The following is a 16,940-nucleotide window of genomic DNA, read 5'->3' as shown; positions in this document are numbered from 1 at the left end:
CTGCTTTGATTCTCAAAATCAGCTCTGGTTCAGCTTGAATAGTATATAATCTTATAGGTCTCTCATCTGTTTCAAATACTAATCCAGACAAGCAGCAGTCTTCAATCAAATTGGAAACACCCATAGTCGATAAGGATAGTGCACACACCTTTCGACTTAGTGCATCAGCTGCTGCATTGGACTTCCCTGGATAGTATTTAATCTCACAATCAAAGTCCTTCAATAAATCCAGCCATCTTCGCTGTCTCATATTCAACTCTGATTGTGAAAACAGATATTTCAAGCTTTTGTGATCAGAATAGATTTCGAATTTCTCACCGTAAAGGTAATGTCGCCATATTTTCAAAGCAAAGACTATGGCTGCCAATTCAAGATCATGAATTGGGTAACAAGATTCATGGGGTTTCAGCTGTCTCGAGGCATAAGCAATCACATGCCCCCGCTGCATCAAAACACAACCCAAACCTCGGTGAGATGCATCACAATAAACAACAAAGTCACCAGTACCTGAAGGAATCGTCAACACAGGCGCACTGGTCAATCTCTTTTTCAATTCCAGAAAACTGGATTCACAGTCTTCTGACCAAACAAATGGAGCATTTTTCTGAGTCAACTGTGTAATCGGTTTGGCAATACTCGAGAAGTCTTTAATAAAACGTCGATAATATCCTGCCAAACCCATAAAGCTGCGAATCTCTGGTACAGATGTCGGTCTTGGCCAAGAAGTCACTGCCTCAACCTTGCTGGGATCAACAGAAATACCATCTCCTGATATAATATGACCCAGAAATACCACCTGTTTCAACCAGAACTCGCATTTCGACAGTTTAGCATACATTTTCTCAGCCCTCCAAATTCGTAACACAGTTCTCAAATGTTCAGCATGCTCCATCATATTCTTTGAATAAATCAAAATATCATCGATGAAAATAATCACGAAATCATCGAGATATTTCTGAAAAACTCGGTTCATCAACCCTATAAAAACTGCCGGTGCATTCGTCAAACCAAAAGGCATGACAATAAACTCATAGTGTCCATACCTGGTTCTGAATGTTGTCTTTGAGATATCAGAATCTCTGACTCTCAGTTGATGATATCCCGATCTCAGATCGATCTTGGAATACACCGAAGAACCCTGCAACTGATCAAATAAATCATCAATACGAGGCAATGGATATTTATTCTTTACCGTTGCCTTGTTCAGTTGCCGGTAGTCGATACAAAGTCTCATCGACCCATCCTTCTTCCTCACGAACAGTACTGGAGCACCCCAAGGAGATACACTCGGTCTGATATACCCCTTGGCCAGTAAATCCTCCAACTGTTCTTTCAACTCTTTCAACTCGATCGGTGCCATTCGGTAAGGAGCTCTCGAAATCGGAACTGTACCTGACATCAATTCAATACTGAAATCGATCTCTCGCATCGGAGGCAATCCAGGAATCTCATCTGGAAAGACATCAGCAAACTCACACACCACTGGCAAATCCGCCAATGATGGACCCGATTTCAGTAAATCAACTGAATAAACCAAGAATCCATCCGCTCCTTTCTGCAATAGTCGAGTCATATTCATAGCAGATATCAAAGAAATTCTAGCACGAGAACCCTTACCATAAAATTTCCACTCCTCAGCCATCTCAGGTCTGAATCGGACAATCTTGTGGAAACAATCGACTGTAGCACTGTACTTGGTTAACGTATCGATACCGATAATACAATCAAAATCGGATATCCCAAGCACAATACAGTCCAACTCAATTGTATGCCCATCGTACTGCAGTATACTAGATTTAACAGATTTCACTGACATCAACCCTGTCCCTAACGGAGAAGAAACAGACACTACCGCAGACAATGACTCAATAGGTAACGCATGACTCAATGCAAATCTCTCAGAAATAAAAGTATGTGATGCACCAGTGTCAATCAACACATATGCAGGATAACCAGAAATAAAACAGTTACCTGCCACGACATCATCAGGTGCATCCTGTGCTTGCTCCTAAGTCAAAGCAAATTGTCGGGCCTGCTGTCGAGGAGGCTGGCTCGCTGTCTGGCTCCCTCCTGGCCTCTGCTGTGACTGAGTAGGCGGTGATGGCTGAAAGGAATGAACGGCAGAAGATCGTCTACCTGTCTGAGCCGCTGATCCAGACGACTCAGCAGCCTGGGATCCCTGGGCACCACGCTGTGGACACACTCGGGCAAAGTGTCCATGCTTCTTACAAATACGGCAGTTGCCGAACACTCCTCGGCACTGCTCAGTGGAATGCTTCCCTCCACAAGTGCTACAATAGGGTCCTGTGTAACTCTGGCCCTGACCAGTCTGTCTAGAGCCACTCGAACTGGATGAGCTACTTCCAGCTTTCTTGAATTTCTTTCCCTTAGCTTTCAGGAAGTCTTTCTTCCCACTACCACTACCGCTTTCAAATCGGGGAGCTGGTGGAGGCAGCTGTGATCTCGGTGCTGAAGGCACAAACGAAGCCTCTCTCTGTCTCATTAAACCGGCCTCGGCTCCCTTGGCTCGGTTCAAGGCATCGGTGAAATTGTTTGGCCTCCCGGTATTCACCAAGGTAAAGATTTCAGGATTTTGGCCATTTATGAACTGGTCCGCAACGGCCTCATCATGCTCAGCCACATAAGGATCAAATCGGAGCAGAGTAGAGAACTTAGCCACATATTCCTCAATGTTTAACTGGCCCTGTCTCAAGTTGGCGAACTCGGCTCCCTTGTCCTTCCTATATGAAACTGGAAAGAACTGTTGATAAAATTCAGTTCTAAACACATTCCAGGTAATGGCCGTACCTCGTTGTTCCAATGCCCGTTTCGTCGTGATCCACCAGTGTTTAGCAACGTCATGCAGTTGGTGTCCTATCAGTTTCACCTTCTTTTCCTCCGTATATTCCAAAGATTCAAACATCGATCCAATATCGTCCAACCAACTTTCACATTCCACGGAATTCTCCGTACCTTTCAAAGTCGGTGGATGAAATGACTGAAACCATTTCAACAGTTTCTCCATCGGTGTAGGAGTCCCATCCAGGGGAGGTTCGATGTACTCCCTTGTTCTGGTATTCTTCTCGGAGACATATCTGAAATCAAAAGGATTAGCAACCCCAAACCAAAGTTTTATTTCAGTCCTCCTCTGATCATCTTACTGCTGATCCAGAATCGGCTCTGATTCATTCTTAATAATACATGTTTTCAAATCAAGTCAGATAAATAGATAAACATGTACTATAAAGCAGTAAATCATGCTAGCAATCAAAAGCAGGAAAGAAAACACATTCTACCCCGCTCACTAGCTCCTATCTCAATCTCAAGGATCTATCGCTCTGATACCACCTGTTGTGGGGACCCGGACGCTAATCAAGTTCTTAATCATCATTGTGACTAATTAATCAATTATAAAACAGGGTCTAAATTTTTTTTAAAATGCGGAACGTAGTAACAACAATCTAATATACAACTCAGTATATAATAAAGTACAAGTCCTGTACCGTCTACAAATCAGTACAAACTAAGGTTCAACAACTACTATCAAGTGTTCAAACCCTATATACACTCCAAGTCCGTAGTCTCCACTCTATCACGATCTTTCCTCATCTCCTGAACCATGATCCGGTCCCACCTATTGTCATGTACACATACAGACAAGACAACAGCCGGATAACTCCGGTGAGAATAAATCACAGTATAAATCAACGAAACATGCAATCATATAAACAAATATAAAACATGTAATCAGGTAACAGATATATGTATCCAGATCTGAAACATAAACAATCTTAGCCTGTCGACACATACGTGACTCCACGTTTCAGACTAGACTCAATCCTAGTTTAGGGATCCCGGTTTCCAAACATTGGCACTCCATATCGACCAACAGTAATAGAAAAGACTCCAGTTCTATCCACGTCGATATAGTATCGATCACCAGTAATAGAAGAAGCTCTGTTTCTATCCACATCAGTATAGTATCGATCACCAGTAATAGAAGAAACTATGATTCTATCCACATCGATATAACATCGATCAACAGTAATAGAAGAAGTTATAATTCTATCCACATCGATACAATACTGATCACCAGTAATAGAAGGAGCTATAACTCTATCCACATCGATAGCCAATTATCCAGTGACAAACTATGGCACTTCCGCCAATACAATATCTCATGACATCGTGCAATGTGCCCGTGGTGATCCCACCACGATCAGACACTTCTGTCATAAGACTACTCGTCTAATACCTGCTATCTATAAATCAAGAGAACAAGTATATCAATCAAATCAATGCTATATCAATGCAATAAAGTAAAGTATGTGATTTAGGGAAACTCAAGTCTAAACCGACTCAAGTCGATCTCCCAGTACCACATTGACTTATACCTTCCGTTTGTAGTCACGGTCTGAAGCAATCTCAGTTCTAAACTCAAGACTGTCTTTGTAAATCTGAAATGACATATTGAGAATCACAATATCAATGTTCTATTCTCAGTTCAATACTGAATCTGGTTAATCTGGATTTAATTCAAAATCAACGGTATAACGGTACAATTTCAATATCCCGTCAATACCATATTCCCAGATATCAATTACAAATCATAACCCATATCCATTACAATACTTAATCAGTCTGTAAGCCAAATCTATTCGACTTCCAATCAATATAATCAGAAAATCATAACAATTCCAGAATCACTCCGTTTTCTGATCTGACTTCGATTCTACGGTGTCTAACATGTCAAGAACACCATACACGAATTATATCAAATTCCTACAACATCATATTTTCAAATGATACCAGAAATCAATAAAACTTAGGTCCTGTAGTAGCTAACGACGAGAGGATCTCAGAACCGTGTCCGGATTTAATTTCTGATAGACGGATCTTGTAAAAATCAAATTAGTGACCCCAAAATGAAACTTTGAGAATGTCCCTTGCTATTCTCGGTCTTCGGGTGTTCTTCCTTGAAGGGAAATGAGATTATATATATATTAAATGCATGGTGTGACAAGTGTCAACTCAAGTGATATTTGCACTTTAGCCCCTCAACTTTTCACTATTTGCAAATCGGCCCCTATTCAATCTTTTCGATTCAATTTCAATCCTAAATAAGTTCAAACATCTTGGAATATAATTCAACACTCCATAATTCTCTAATTCAATAATCTCGGTTTAAAATAATATCATTTCTATAATCTCGGACCTTACAGATAACAGATAGTCATTTGATCCATGAGAGTCATAGACGGATCCAAGACAAAAACTTAGGTAAATGCAGATATGAAACGTATTATTACAAAAGTTTCAATATTTTACATTTATTCAATATTCAAAACTTTTGAGAATTTAGGCTCGTCATCTTCAAATCTTGATCTCTCACTAAATCTAATAATTATATTAAATATTTCATGGCACATTATGATACAAATATAAGGGGTGAGAACGGGCCATAGACAAGTCAACTTCAGTAATTATCAAATAATTAAAATTTCACTTGTAAAATATCCTTACATACACTTACAAAATTGATAATGACTCTCAATCATCCTTAAATCATATAATATCAAATATTATATTAAAAAATAATATCAAATATTGACATAAAAACATGTATGTGGTACAATTATCACAAACCGACATAATTCAAATAAATTAATAAATTGAATAATCATATTTACTCAATTATCAATAAATTTATTAATAATTAAAATTTCTCGCAATTTTTTTTATTATAAATAATTATAATATAATTATTAATTATTTACTAAATAAGAAAAATTTATAATTTTATCAAAATTTATTTCAATCGTAAATTTGATCATATTTTCATAAAATATCAATTTAACACAAAAATTATAAAAAAGTTCAAAAAATCACCTCGTGGGCCCAAGTCAAAACCAACATGTGGGAAGGGCAGAGCTGTCTGAGATAGGCACCTTGCCTGTGTGCTCTCCCGCTCTCCGATCTACTTGGGTAATGGCATGCAAGCACCTGCCTGTTCGCGCAGGGCAATGCGTTGCCCTACACGAAAACATGAACTTTTTATTTAAAAAAATGTGCAGGTAGCGTACTGCCTGCGTTGGATAGCATTGTCCGTTACCCGTTGTCTAAAACTATTTCAGGCAGCGCATAAGGTTTTTTTGAAAATCTAATTTTCGGAGCGATGCAATTTTCTTAAGCGGTTAGAAACAAAAACTCAACACGATTCAATCAATAAACAAAACGAATCATACAATTAAGAAACATAAGCTCTGATGCTATTGTAGGAATATCATTTTCTCGCTCCCAGGACGCAGTGAAAAATTAAAATTTTTAAATAATTTTTAATTTGACAATATATATTTCTTGGGCGGCGTATGTGACGATGGTACAAATCTCGTTCATATAGTGAAAAATAAAAATTTCAAAGAATAAAATTTAGTACTGTTCGTTTTTTGCAGCTGCCTATTTTGGAACTTCCTTCAATATATTAGGCAGTTTAACTCTCCACAACCTCAAAATATTGAAACTATTTATAAACTCCTTCATAAGTAATATGATTGATCTCCATCAAAATACAGTCGTCAAATTCAAACCTCGAACTTGACAATCTCAATGGGAACACATGATTCAATGTTTGTATGACCTTCAATGGTTCAGGGATAAAACTAACCGTGAGTTCACAACTTCATGTGATTCAAGACAACATTTGTCTCTATTCGGTATTATCCTAATTAACCTCATTCTTTTCATCAACCTCCTTGATCAAAAACGTTAGAACTTAAGTCTGATTGCACTTATCAGATCATGGTAAAATCTAGTAGCACCGCCTCATGATCCCCTAGATATCACTGACAATGTCTGCAAGAACTAGCAAGTTGTGGTTAGCGTACACTACGATACCTTCAACTCAAATATCCTGATCGAATCCGCAACATCGGTATATCGAGAGTTTCAAATGAATTCGATAACAATGTGATGTATCTTTGAGTAATCATTTTGACATCGTAAGTGCAAATAAGGATATACCTTTATATAGTGCCCATGTCTTACTCTGGCCAGCGATTCTTTACACTATTAACTCATCAGATCACATAGGTATCTACAGTCGTAAATGAGCGGTGAATCCCAAACTACAATACATCGACTCCTACGTATGTCGAGAACACACTCAATCTCGTCATCCGATGATCCTCATGGGGTCGGTAAACGAATCAAAGTGCAGAGCTATTACGCAGAGCCTTTATGTTGTCTCAGGTCAAAGAATTAATGATGTATAACCATAACGACAGACTTAATTAACTCTGTAAGTGATAGCCACATAGAAAGTCCAAGTGAGAGTTTTTCAGTGTAATCATCATATGATCACATATATGTTTTTAATCATCATATTATCACATGTAAGTATGATTTGACATCCCCGTACACGTACCAATAAAACATAGTGTTAACATCATATATGATAGTCTCAAACTCGAACGAAATCAATCATATAAGTAATATGATTGATCTCCATCAAAATAAAGTCGTCAAATTCAAACCTTGAACTTGACAATCTCAATGGGAACACATGATTCAATGTTTGTATGACCTTCAATGGTTCAGGGATACAGTTAACCGTGAGTTCACAACTTCATGTGATTCAAGACAACATTTGTCTCTATTCGGTATTACCCTAATTAACCTCATTCTTTTCATCAACCTCCTTGATCAAAAACGTTAGAACTTAAGTCTGATTGCACTTATCAGATCATGGTAAAATCTAGTAGCACCGCCTCATGATCCCCTAGATATCACTGACAATGTCTGCAAGAACCAGCAAGTTGTGGTTAGCGTACACTACGATACCTTCAACTCAAATATCCTGATCGAATCCGCAACATCAGTATATCGAGAGTTTCAAATGAATTCGATACCAATGTGATGTATCTTTGAGTAATCATTTTGACATCGTAAGTGCAAATAAGGATATACCTTTATATAGTGCCCATGTCTTACTCTAGCCAGCGATTCTTTACCCTATTAACTCATCAGATCACATAGGTATCTACAGTCGTAAATGAGCGGTGAATCCCAAACTACATTACATCGACTCCTACGTATGTCGAGAACACACTCAATCTCGTCATCCGATGATCCTCATGAGGTCGGTAAACGAATCAAAGTGCAGAGCTATTACGCAGAGCCTTTATGTTGTCTCAGGTCAAAGAATTAATGATGTATAACCATAACGACAGACTTAATTAACTCTGTAAGTGATAGCCACATAGAAAGTCCAAGTGAGAGTTTTTCAGTGTAATCATCATATGATCACATATATGTTTTTAATCATCATATTATCACATGTAAGTATGATTTGACATCCCCGTACACGTACCAATAAAACATAGTGTTAACATCATATATGATAGTCTCAAACTCGAACGAAATCAATCATATAAGTAATATGATTGATCTCCATCAAAATAAAGTCGTCAAATTCAAACCTTGAACTTGACAATCTCAATGGGAACACATGATTCAATGTTTGTATGACCTTCAATGGTTCAGGGATACAGCTAACCGTGAGTTCACAACTTCATGTGATTCAAGACAACATTTGTCTCTATTCGGTATTACCCTAATTAACCTCATTCTTTTCATCAACCTCCTTGATCAAAAACGTTAGAACTTAAGTCTGGTTGCACCTATCAGATCATGGTAAAATCATCTAGTAGCACCGCCTCACGATCCCCTAGATATCACTGACAATGTCTGCAAAAACCAGCAAGTTGTGGTTAGCGTACACTACGATACCTTCAACTCAAATATCCTGATCGAATCCGCAACATCGGTATATCGAGAGTTTCAAATGAATTCGATAACAATGTGATGTATCTTTGAGTAATCATTTTGACATCGTAAGTGCAAATAAGGATATACCTTTATATAGTGCCCAAGTCTTACTCTGGCCAGCGATTCTTTACACTATTAACTCATCAGATCACATAGGTATCTACAGTCGTAAATGAGCGGTGAATCCCAAACTACAATACATCGACTCCTACGTATGTCGAGAACACACTCAATATCGTCATCCGATGATCCTCATGGGGTCGGTAAACGAATCAAAGTGCAGAGCTATTACGCAGAGCCTTTATGTTGTCTCAGGTCAAAGAATTAATGATGTATAACTATAACGACAGACTTAATTAACCCTGTAAGTGATAGCCACATAGAAAGTCCAAGTGAGAGTTTTTCAGTGTAATCATCATATGATCACATATATGTTTTTAATCATCATATTATCACATGTAAGTATGATTTGACATCCCCGTACACGTACCAATAAAACATAGTGTTAACATCATATATGATAGTCTCAAACTCGAACGAAATCAATCATATAAGTAATATGATTGATCTCCATCAAAATAAAGTCGTCAAATTCAAACCTTGAACTTGACAATCTCAATGGGAACACATGATTCAATGTTTGTATGACCTTCAATGGTTCAGGGATACAGCTAACCGTGAGTTCACAACTTCATGTGATTCAAGACAACATTTGTCTCTATTCGGTATTACCTTAATTAACCTCATTCTTTTCATCAACCTCCTTGATCAAAAACGTTAGAACTTAAGTCTGGTTGTACCTATCAGATCATGGTAAAAGCATCTAGTAGCACCGCCTCATGATCCCCTAGATATCACTGACAATGTCTGCAAGAACCAGCAAGTTGTGGTTAGCGTACACTACGATACCTTCAACTCAAATATCCTGATCGAATCCGCAACATCGGTATATCGAGAGTTTCAAATGAATTCGATAACAATGTGATGTATCTTTGAGTAATCATTTTGACATCGTAAGTGCAAATAAGGATATACCTTTATATAGTGCCCATGTCTTACTCTGGCCAGCGATTCTTTACACTATTAACTCATCAGATCACATAGGTATCTACAGTCGTAAATGAGCGGTGAATCTCAAACTACAATACATCGATTCCTACGTATGTCGAGAACACACTCAATCTCGTCATCCGATGATCCTCATGGGGTCGGTAAACGAATCAAAGTGCAGAGCTATTACGCAGAGCCTTTATGTTGTCTCAGGTCAAAGAATTAATGATGTATAACCATAACGACAGACTTAATTAACTCTGTAAGTGATAGCCACATAGAAAGTCCAAGTGAGAGTTTTTCAGTGTAATCATCATATGATCACATATATGTTTTTAATCATCATATTATCACATGTAAGTATGATTTGACATCCCCGTACACGTACCAATAAAACATAGTGTTAACATCATATATGATAGTCTCAAACTCGAACGAAATTTATCCTTATTTTAGGCAGATGAATCGATTAAGAACTACTTAATATATAATATATTTCCTAATTAATTTCATGATCTATGTTGAGAGAAAGACCTCATGGTACTAATTGTATATTCAAAAGCTTTATCTATGCAGTTTACATATATATATATACACATAAAATAAATGAATCAATGTCATTTGGTACCAGAGATTAGATTCCTTTCTATTCAAATAAGTTATATTATTATTTTTTATCAAGTTTGTTCTTCGTTCTTTTGGTTTGCATTCTTTGTTTCTTCTTTTGCAAGATTTCTATTAAGAATCTTGTTTATCGTTTTTCTTGTTCGTGAATCTTGCGATTCTCGAATTTTCTTGAGTTGTTCTTCCTTATTTCTTGTCGCACAAGTTTTATCATTTTTTGTCGTGCAAGTATTGTTGAAAAAGTATTATTTTTAATTAAAAAATGATCAAATTATAAACAAACAAAAAAATTTCGATAATAAAAAGAATGACTGTGTTCCGAAATTTTAGTGCTTATATTTTAACATTGAATTTATTTTTGTCTTTAGTGTTGAGTCATATTCAAGTTATCGGAAAATATCTTCAAATTTATTGGTCTTGTGAAGTTGAGGTGAAATAGTTATAACTGTCTATAAATTTGAACTTATAAGTTTGATACACAAACTACAATTAATATATGAAGCATATGTATGAATGTGTAATGTTCTTTTTTGCTAAAATAGAAATAAAAGAAGTTTGATCACAGTTAAAAATACTAATTGGAGTTAAGATAATATATGAGTTAAAATGAAACCATGGTTAAGCTAAATGTGTCAATGTAACCATGGTTAACTCCATTTCTAGTGAAGTGTGGGAAGTGAAACCCAAAAGTTTGTGTTCACTATGAAATGAAGCCATCTCGCTACCATCGATAAGCTCATAAGCTAATTGTGTAAATCTAACCATGGTTAACTCTAACTCTGGTTAGATGGGAACCCCATACTTGTTTGCTATGAAATGCAACCTTCTCACAACCCTATTGTTCCGATCACGATTTTAGCTTTTTCCATCGTCTTCACTCTTCTAGGGCCAAGTTCAATTTGGTGGGAAAGTAGGAAAAGTTAAACAATCACTGTTCCAGCTCATTCAAATTCTGAAATTTACCAGTAAATCTTACATTCCCTCTAATTTTCATGTGTTCAGATTTACGTCGAAATTGAATTTTTGTTTTTGTAATCTAGGGTTTTTGGGAAGTGTGCTGAATTGAATTTGGTAGCTTGACAATCTCTTGTTTGATTATATCAGATCCATTGGGAGTGCTCCTTTTCGTTGATTTAAGGGTTAATTTGGGATTTGTGGTGGTTCACTGTTTTCGTAGTTCTGTGCACTCATTTGTTTGAACTGCCGTTTGTCATTTAATGCTGTTGAGATTAGTTCATGTTTTGGTATGGGCTTTTTCCGGAGGATTTGAGCCACTTCATTGTCACTGTTTGTTAGTTGTTGCTCCTTAAATTTCAGGTTAGTTGTTAAATTTGAACCAGAATATATTAGTAGGTAAAGAAAGAGCTAATCCTCAGCCCTATCTATCTCCAAGTGCAGGAAACATCTCAAATGTCACAGTTCATGGTCTAATTATTGAGTCATGGTTGTAGGTTAATTGTCATTCATAATGTATATCTCACTAGTGTCTCATGAAAATGAATATTTTAAAACTCAGGTGAATGCAATGATGTACTAGAAAGAGACTTATAGTCTATAGATCACTAATCATTGAGGAATATTAGAAAGAAACTTATAGATCACTTATCATTGGGGAATATCATATAATTGAAAGATGTAACTGTATAACTTAGGTCGATTTAATTAGGATTCTCCAAATTATGTTTGGATCTTAATTTGATTTGTTTCCATATAAATGTACATATGTGGTTATATAGAATACACCAATAATAACATAATAAGAGTATACGACAGTATCAATTATTTGATTCTTAATGTTGTTGTGGTATCACTAACTTTATGTCGTTTGGTAGTAGAGTTGTGCCAAAAAATTCCAGAAATCATGTGTACTGATTATTACCTGACCCAAAAATACAATCGTTCAGATATCCAGTAAGACCAAAATTTTCCATGTGTGTATTACTGGATTAGATACAGAATTACAGATATCAAATTTCAATATCCGATCAGATCCATTTTTTTTTTACAGTTTAGCAATTATGTTGTGTGAAGTTTATCCTATGTTTTCTTGTATTCTCAAAGTATTTTTAACCTCTTAAGAGTTTTGGAAATGTACAGACTGGAAATAAAGTTTTCGAACTTTTTATTTTTAGCATAATTCCCTTGAATTTGGAAATTGTAAACTAAAATTTAATCAGATTGAATAACTGCAGGCGGGGATCCGAAAGTGAGTATCCATGTATGTTATGCTGATGTCCCCTTTTGGTAGATTAGAAAAGTTTCTATCCGACTAAGTTAAATCGGTAGCAAATATGGCAGAGTAATCATATATCTGATCCTTGTTGTGCAGTAATTATTCCTTCCTTTTTTTTTTGTTTTTCATTTGCCTCACGTTTCTTCATCACCATTTTTTCCTCCCTACACATTGGTACTGTTGAAGTGTAGTATGGAGGAGTGACCCTACCAGATCGTGAGACATGCCAATCTGTGGAAGGGGTTCCTTTTATAATGATTACGTATTATTTAGTGTCGGGCAAATGCCAATATTCCTAATCCTTTTTAGGCTACAATGGGTGGTGGATGTTGAGTATTATTAGGCAGTTGATATTGAAAAAAAGTTTAAAGAAACTACATAATGATCCCGAGCAAGAGTAATTTCGTTGGTGTAAAGCAGGTCGTGTTTAAGTGCCTTTAGTTCTTGACTTTTTTCTAATGTCGAGAAGATGGGGTGCTCAATAATGTGTTGGTGGTTGAAATTCTAATGTAAGTGTTGTCTGTGTATCAATCTATTGGCTGCACCGCTGCTGCAAGACATGGTGTATGCAGAATTTTTTACTTCTTTGTTTTAGTTCTGATCTCAATAATTGATTTCACGTTTTATTCCAAGCCTTCGAGGATATTACTTTGGAAGTTAAAGTCATAAGCCAGTTATTTGCCAATATTCTGTAATGGTGTGATTTTGTCGTGATCCATCACCCCTAGTAAATCTTGATAGTCGACAAAATATGATTCACGTGATATTATTTATGAAGTCATACCGTTCCGTGAATATCGCATTTTAATCATAATAATTCTGTTCTGGGATTTATATATATATTTTGTAATAATATATATTTTATCCCCTGTCATGCCTCAGGTGTTTGGAAAGTATTATTCGGGAGGACCTTTGTTGCCAAACAATCCTTGTTATTCTGTGGTTCTTGTTACGACTCTAGAATACACGCATTGATAATCAGGTGAAAATTTGGAGGCATATCATTTAAGGATGGAATGCAACAAAGATGAAGCCCTTAGGGCCAAATCAATTGCTGAGGGAAAGTTGGAGAAAAAAGATTTTGGAGGTGCTAGAAAATTTTCCTTGAAAGCTCAAACTCTGTATGCTGGGTTGGATGGCATATCCCAATTGCTGGCGACACTGGATGTATATGTATCTGCGGAGAATAAGATAAGTGGGGAAGTAGATTGGTATGGAGTACTTGGTGTAAGCCCCTCAGCTGATGATGAAACAATAAGAAAACAGTACAGGAAGTTTGCCCTCATGCTGCACCCTGATAAAAATAAATCTGCTGGTGCCGAAGGTGCATTTAAACTAGTTTCTGAAGCATGGACTTTGTTATCAGATAAGGCAAAAAGGTTGGCTTATAATCAAAGGAGAGGCTCCAAGGGGTTTCCCCTGAAGGTTCCTATGCATAATGGTGGTCCATCAGCAGCACCCAGGGCGAATGGATATCACAAATTTGCAAGCAGGACATCATCAGCTCCGGTGACCCAAAATAATAATGTGAAGGTTCCCCCTAAACCTACTGCTCCTACTCCATCCCATCAAAGAACTGATACATTTTGGACGATCTGTGATTTGTGCAAGATGCATTATGAGTATGTAAGGATATATCTTAACAATACTCTTCTTTGTCCCAATTGTAAGAAGGCCTTTACGGCTATAGAGACTGCTTCACCATTTAATTGTTCTGAATCAACCAATCAGTTTCCTCGGCAGCGGCACTCAAGTCATGGTAATCATGTACCCAGTCGAAATGCTTTTGATCCTGTAAAAAATTGTGCGGCTGCTCGAAAGTCCATACCAGGCCAGTCAGATCCAAATTCTTGTAGGTATGTTAACCACCATGAGGATTCACTCTCTGGAACAGCTACTGTAGGTAGGACAGATTCTTCAATTGCAGCAAAAGCCGCCAATGTTGTTCAACTGGCACAGGATAAGTTGAAGAGGGCACAAACTGAATCACATTTCTCCTCCGGGTGGGAGGCAAATATTAAAAAGAGAAAATTAGATGAAGATGTCAGGAGATCTGGAACGAACAATAATTCAGCCCAGGGACATGGTGGATTTGGAACTTCCAGTACGAATGCTGGATCAAGTGTTTATGGTTTTTCTGGAACATACCATATGCCAAACATCACTAGAGAGTTGACTGGCATGGAAACCCGAAACATGTTGATGGTCAAGGCCCGGCAGGAGATTCACAAGAAGCAAAATGAATGGCGGTTGGAGATGACATCCAAGCCCGTGACTAAAGAGAAAGACAAGACGAAAGCAAGCAAGAAAGAGATAAGTCGAGAACGTCAGGTTAACCGTGCTTCTGGTAATGCCACAAAAGAGGATCCTGTTTTACCATCCATAAATGTACCAGATCCCGATTTTTATGATTTTGATCTGGATAGAACAGAAAGTTCTTTTGGAGATAATGAGGTTTGGGCTGCCTATGACAATGACGATGGCATGCCACGTTTCTATGCTCTAATCAACAAGGTCATCTCTAGAAAGCCATTTAAGTTGAGGATCAGCTGGCTTAACTCAAAAACCAACAGTGAATTTGGTAGTTTAGATTGGATAGGCTCAGGTTTCTATAAAACATGTGGAGAATTTAGGGTGGGCAAATATGAAACTTGTAAATTCCTCAATGCCTTTTCTCATAAGGTTAGCTGTTCAAAAGGGCTGCGTGGAGGCATTTTAATACTCCCCAGAAAGGGTGAAGTTTGGGCACTCTACAAAAACTGGTCATCTGATTGGAACGAGCAGACACCTGATGAAGTTATACACCAGTATGATATGGTGACGGTATTAGACAACTATAGCGAGGATATGGGTGTGACTGTTGCTCCTCTTGTGAAGGTGGTCGGGTTCAAAACAGTATTTTGTCCAAATTTGGACCCTGAAACGATCTACAGAATACCCAAGGAAGAGATGTTCCGATTTTCTCATCAGGTCCCAAAGCATTTGCTTTCTGGTCAAGAAGCTCAAAACGCCCCCAAAGATTGCCTGGAGCTTGATCCTGCAGCTACTCCGCTGGAACTTCTTCAGGTGATAACTGAAACCAATGGCTTACAATGAAGCTGGAGAAAGAAAGTTGATGAACAGGTATTTCAGCGTGTTAAAAAGTACTAGTTTAGACAGCCTTACTACGAGATGAGCATTGCAGGGAGTAGTCACGAGCCATAGACGTGAGAGAATGGGATCGCTAAGTTACACCGCAAACAGTAGATTTTTCTTAAGCTAAAATGTCGGACAGATGCACATAGTCACCGGAGAACTGACGCACATGTTTATTTTCTTCTCAAATTTCACGAGGGACAGGACTAGGATGTTTGAATCTTGCTACACTCCACTCCTATTGAGTTGGGTGAACGTTTGTTTATATTTTCGTTCATAATCTTAGGAGACGAAGAACTCGATTTCTCTTTCCCCCAACTCCGTGAACGAAGACATCGCTTCAACTTCACAGCTGTTAGAAAATGATAAAGAGAAGTGCTTGCAATTTTGTTCATCGCTTCTGATCGTGTCGTCTACATATGGGAATTCTCTCCCCTCTGAAGCCTTGACGCATTTTTTTAAGTTCAGTAGAATTTATATGGTTGCTTTTTGGCTTAGAAAATACCTTTTCCTCAGATTAAACTTGTTTTACCAATTTGGAAGGGTATTCTGTCAGCAACCAATACAATGGCGGATATTATTTGGTCCTTATATTTTTAGTGCTTCTTACTTGATACATATCTTAATGTTTCTCATGGCGATTTTTGTGGACAAAACTGGGTAATCATATCTTTCTATGCTTAATTTATTTCTGGAAACCCAAATTCAGGAAACACCTGCAAATCAGACAAGTTTAATAACAGATCCAGCTTAGGCAACAATGTCCTACAAGATACATAAGAGTATGCTAATGCTTGAATCTTTTACTTAAGCTGCCATATAGTAGTGTATCAATATCTGCTGCGTGTATTGGATCTGTTTTAAGGGAAAATTCCATTGCATTCCTGAGGACAATTTTCTAAGAGTAGCATATCATTAACGAGCCAATTTTCCAAACTTTGCTAGTTTTATTTTTTTAAGTCCGGGGTGGGCGGATTGGGTTTAGAAATCCATGTCCTCTCGTTGAGAGAAGCATCGACATTTGGACCAAAAGCTGTGGCGAATATTTTGTAAGATTTGGTATCTATTAATA

The 16,940-nt window shown here is 37.4% G+C and overlaps 1 protein-coding gene across 3 annotated transcripts; it reads left to right on the top strand.

Moving 5' to 3' along the window:
• Nucleotides 1-11,208: 11,208 nt before the first annotated feature.
• Nucleotides 11,209-16,503, top strand: LOC140826214 (uncharacterized). Of its 3 annotated transcripts, none has more exons than XM_073188412.1 (3): nt 11,209-11,465; nt 11,541-11,571; nt 13,616-16,503. In XM_073188412.1, the coding sequence occupies exon 3, from the start codon at nt 13,745-13,747 to the stop codon at nt 15,827-15,829; it is 2,085 nt and encodes a 694-aa protein (XP_073044513.1). In that variant the 5' UTR covers nt 11,209-11,465; nt 11,541-11,571; nt 13,616-13,744; the 3' UTR covers nt 15,830-16,503. The 3 variants fall into 3 exon arrangements, with proteins under 3 accessions (XP_073044513.1, XP_073044521.1, XP_073044506.1); XM_073188420.1 differs by lacking the exon at nt 11,541-11,571 and having other exon boundaries at nt 11,210-11,465; nt 13,616-15,856; nt 16,073-16,503; XM_073188405.1 differs by lacking the exon at nt 11,541-11,571 and having other exon boundaries at nt 11,210-11,465.
• Nucleotides 16,504-16,940: the final 437 nt, after the last annotated feature.

The sequence above is a fragment of the Primulina eburnea genome, chromosome 1, assembly GCF_022965805.1.
Source record: "Primulina eburnea isolate SZY01 chromosome 1, ASM2296580v1, whole genome shotgun sequence".
In the NCBI taxonomy this organism is placed as follows: Eukaryota; Viridiplantae; Streptophyta; class Magnoliopsida; order Lamiales; family Gesneriaceae; genus Primulina; species Primulina eburnea.
This window is presented reverse-complemented; position numbering and strand designations above follow the sequence as displayed.

Coding starts and splice junctions, on each gene's coding strand:
- LOC140826214 (XM_073188412.1), top strand. CDS start 13,745: ATGGAATGCAACAAAGATGAAGCCCTTAGGGCCAAATCAATTGCTGAG.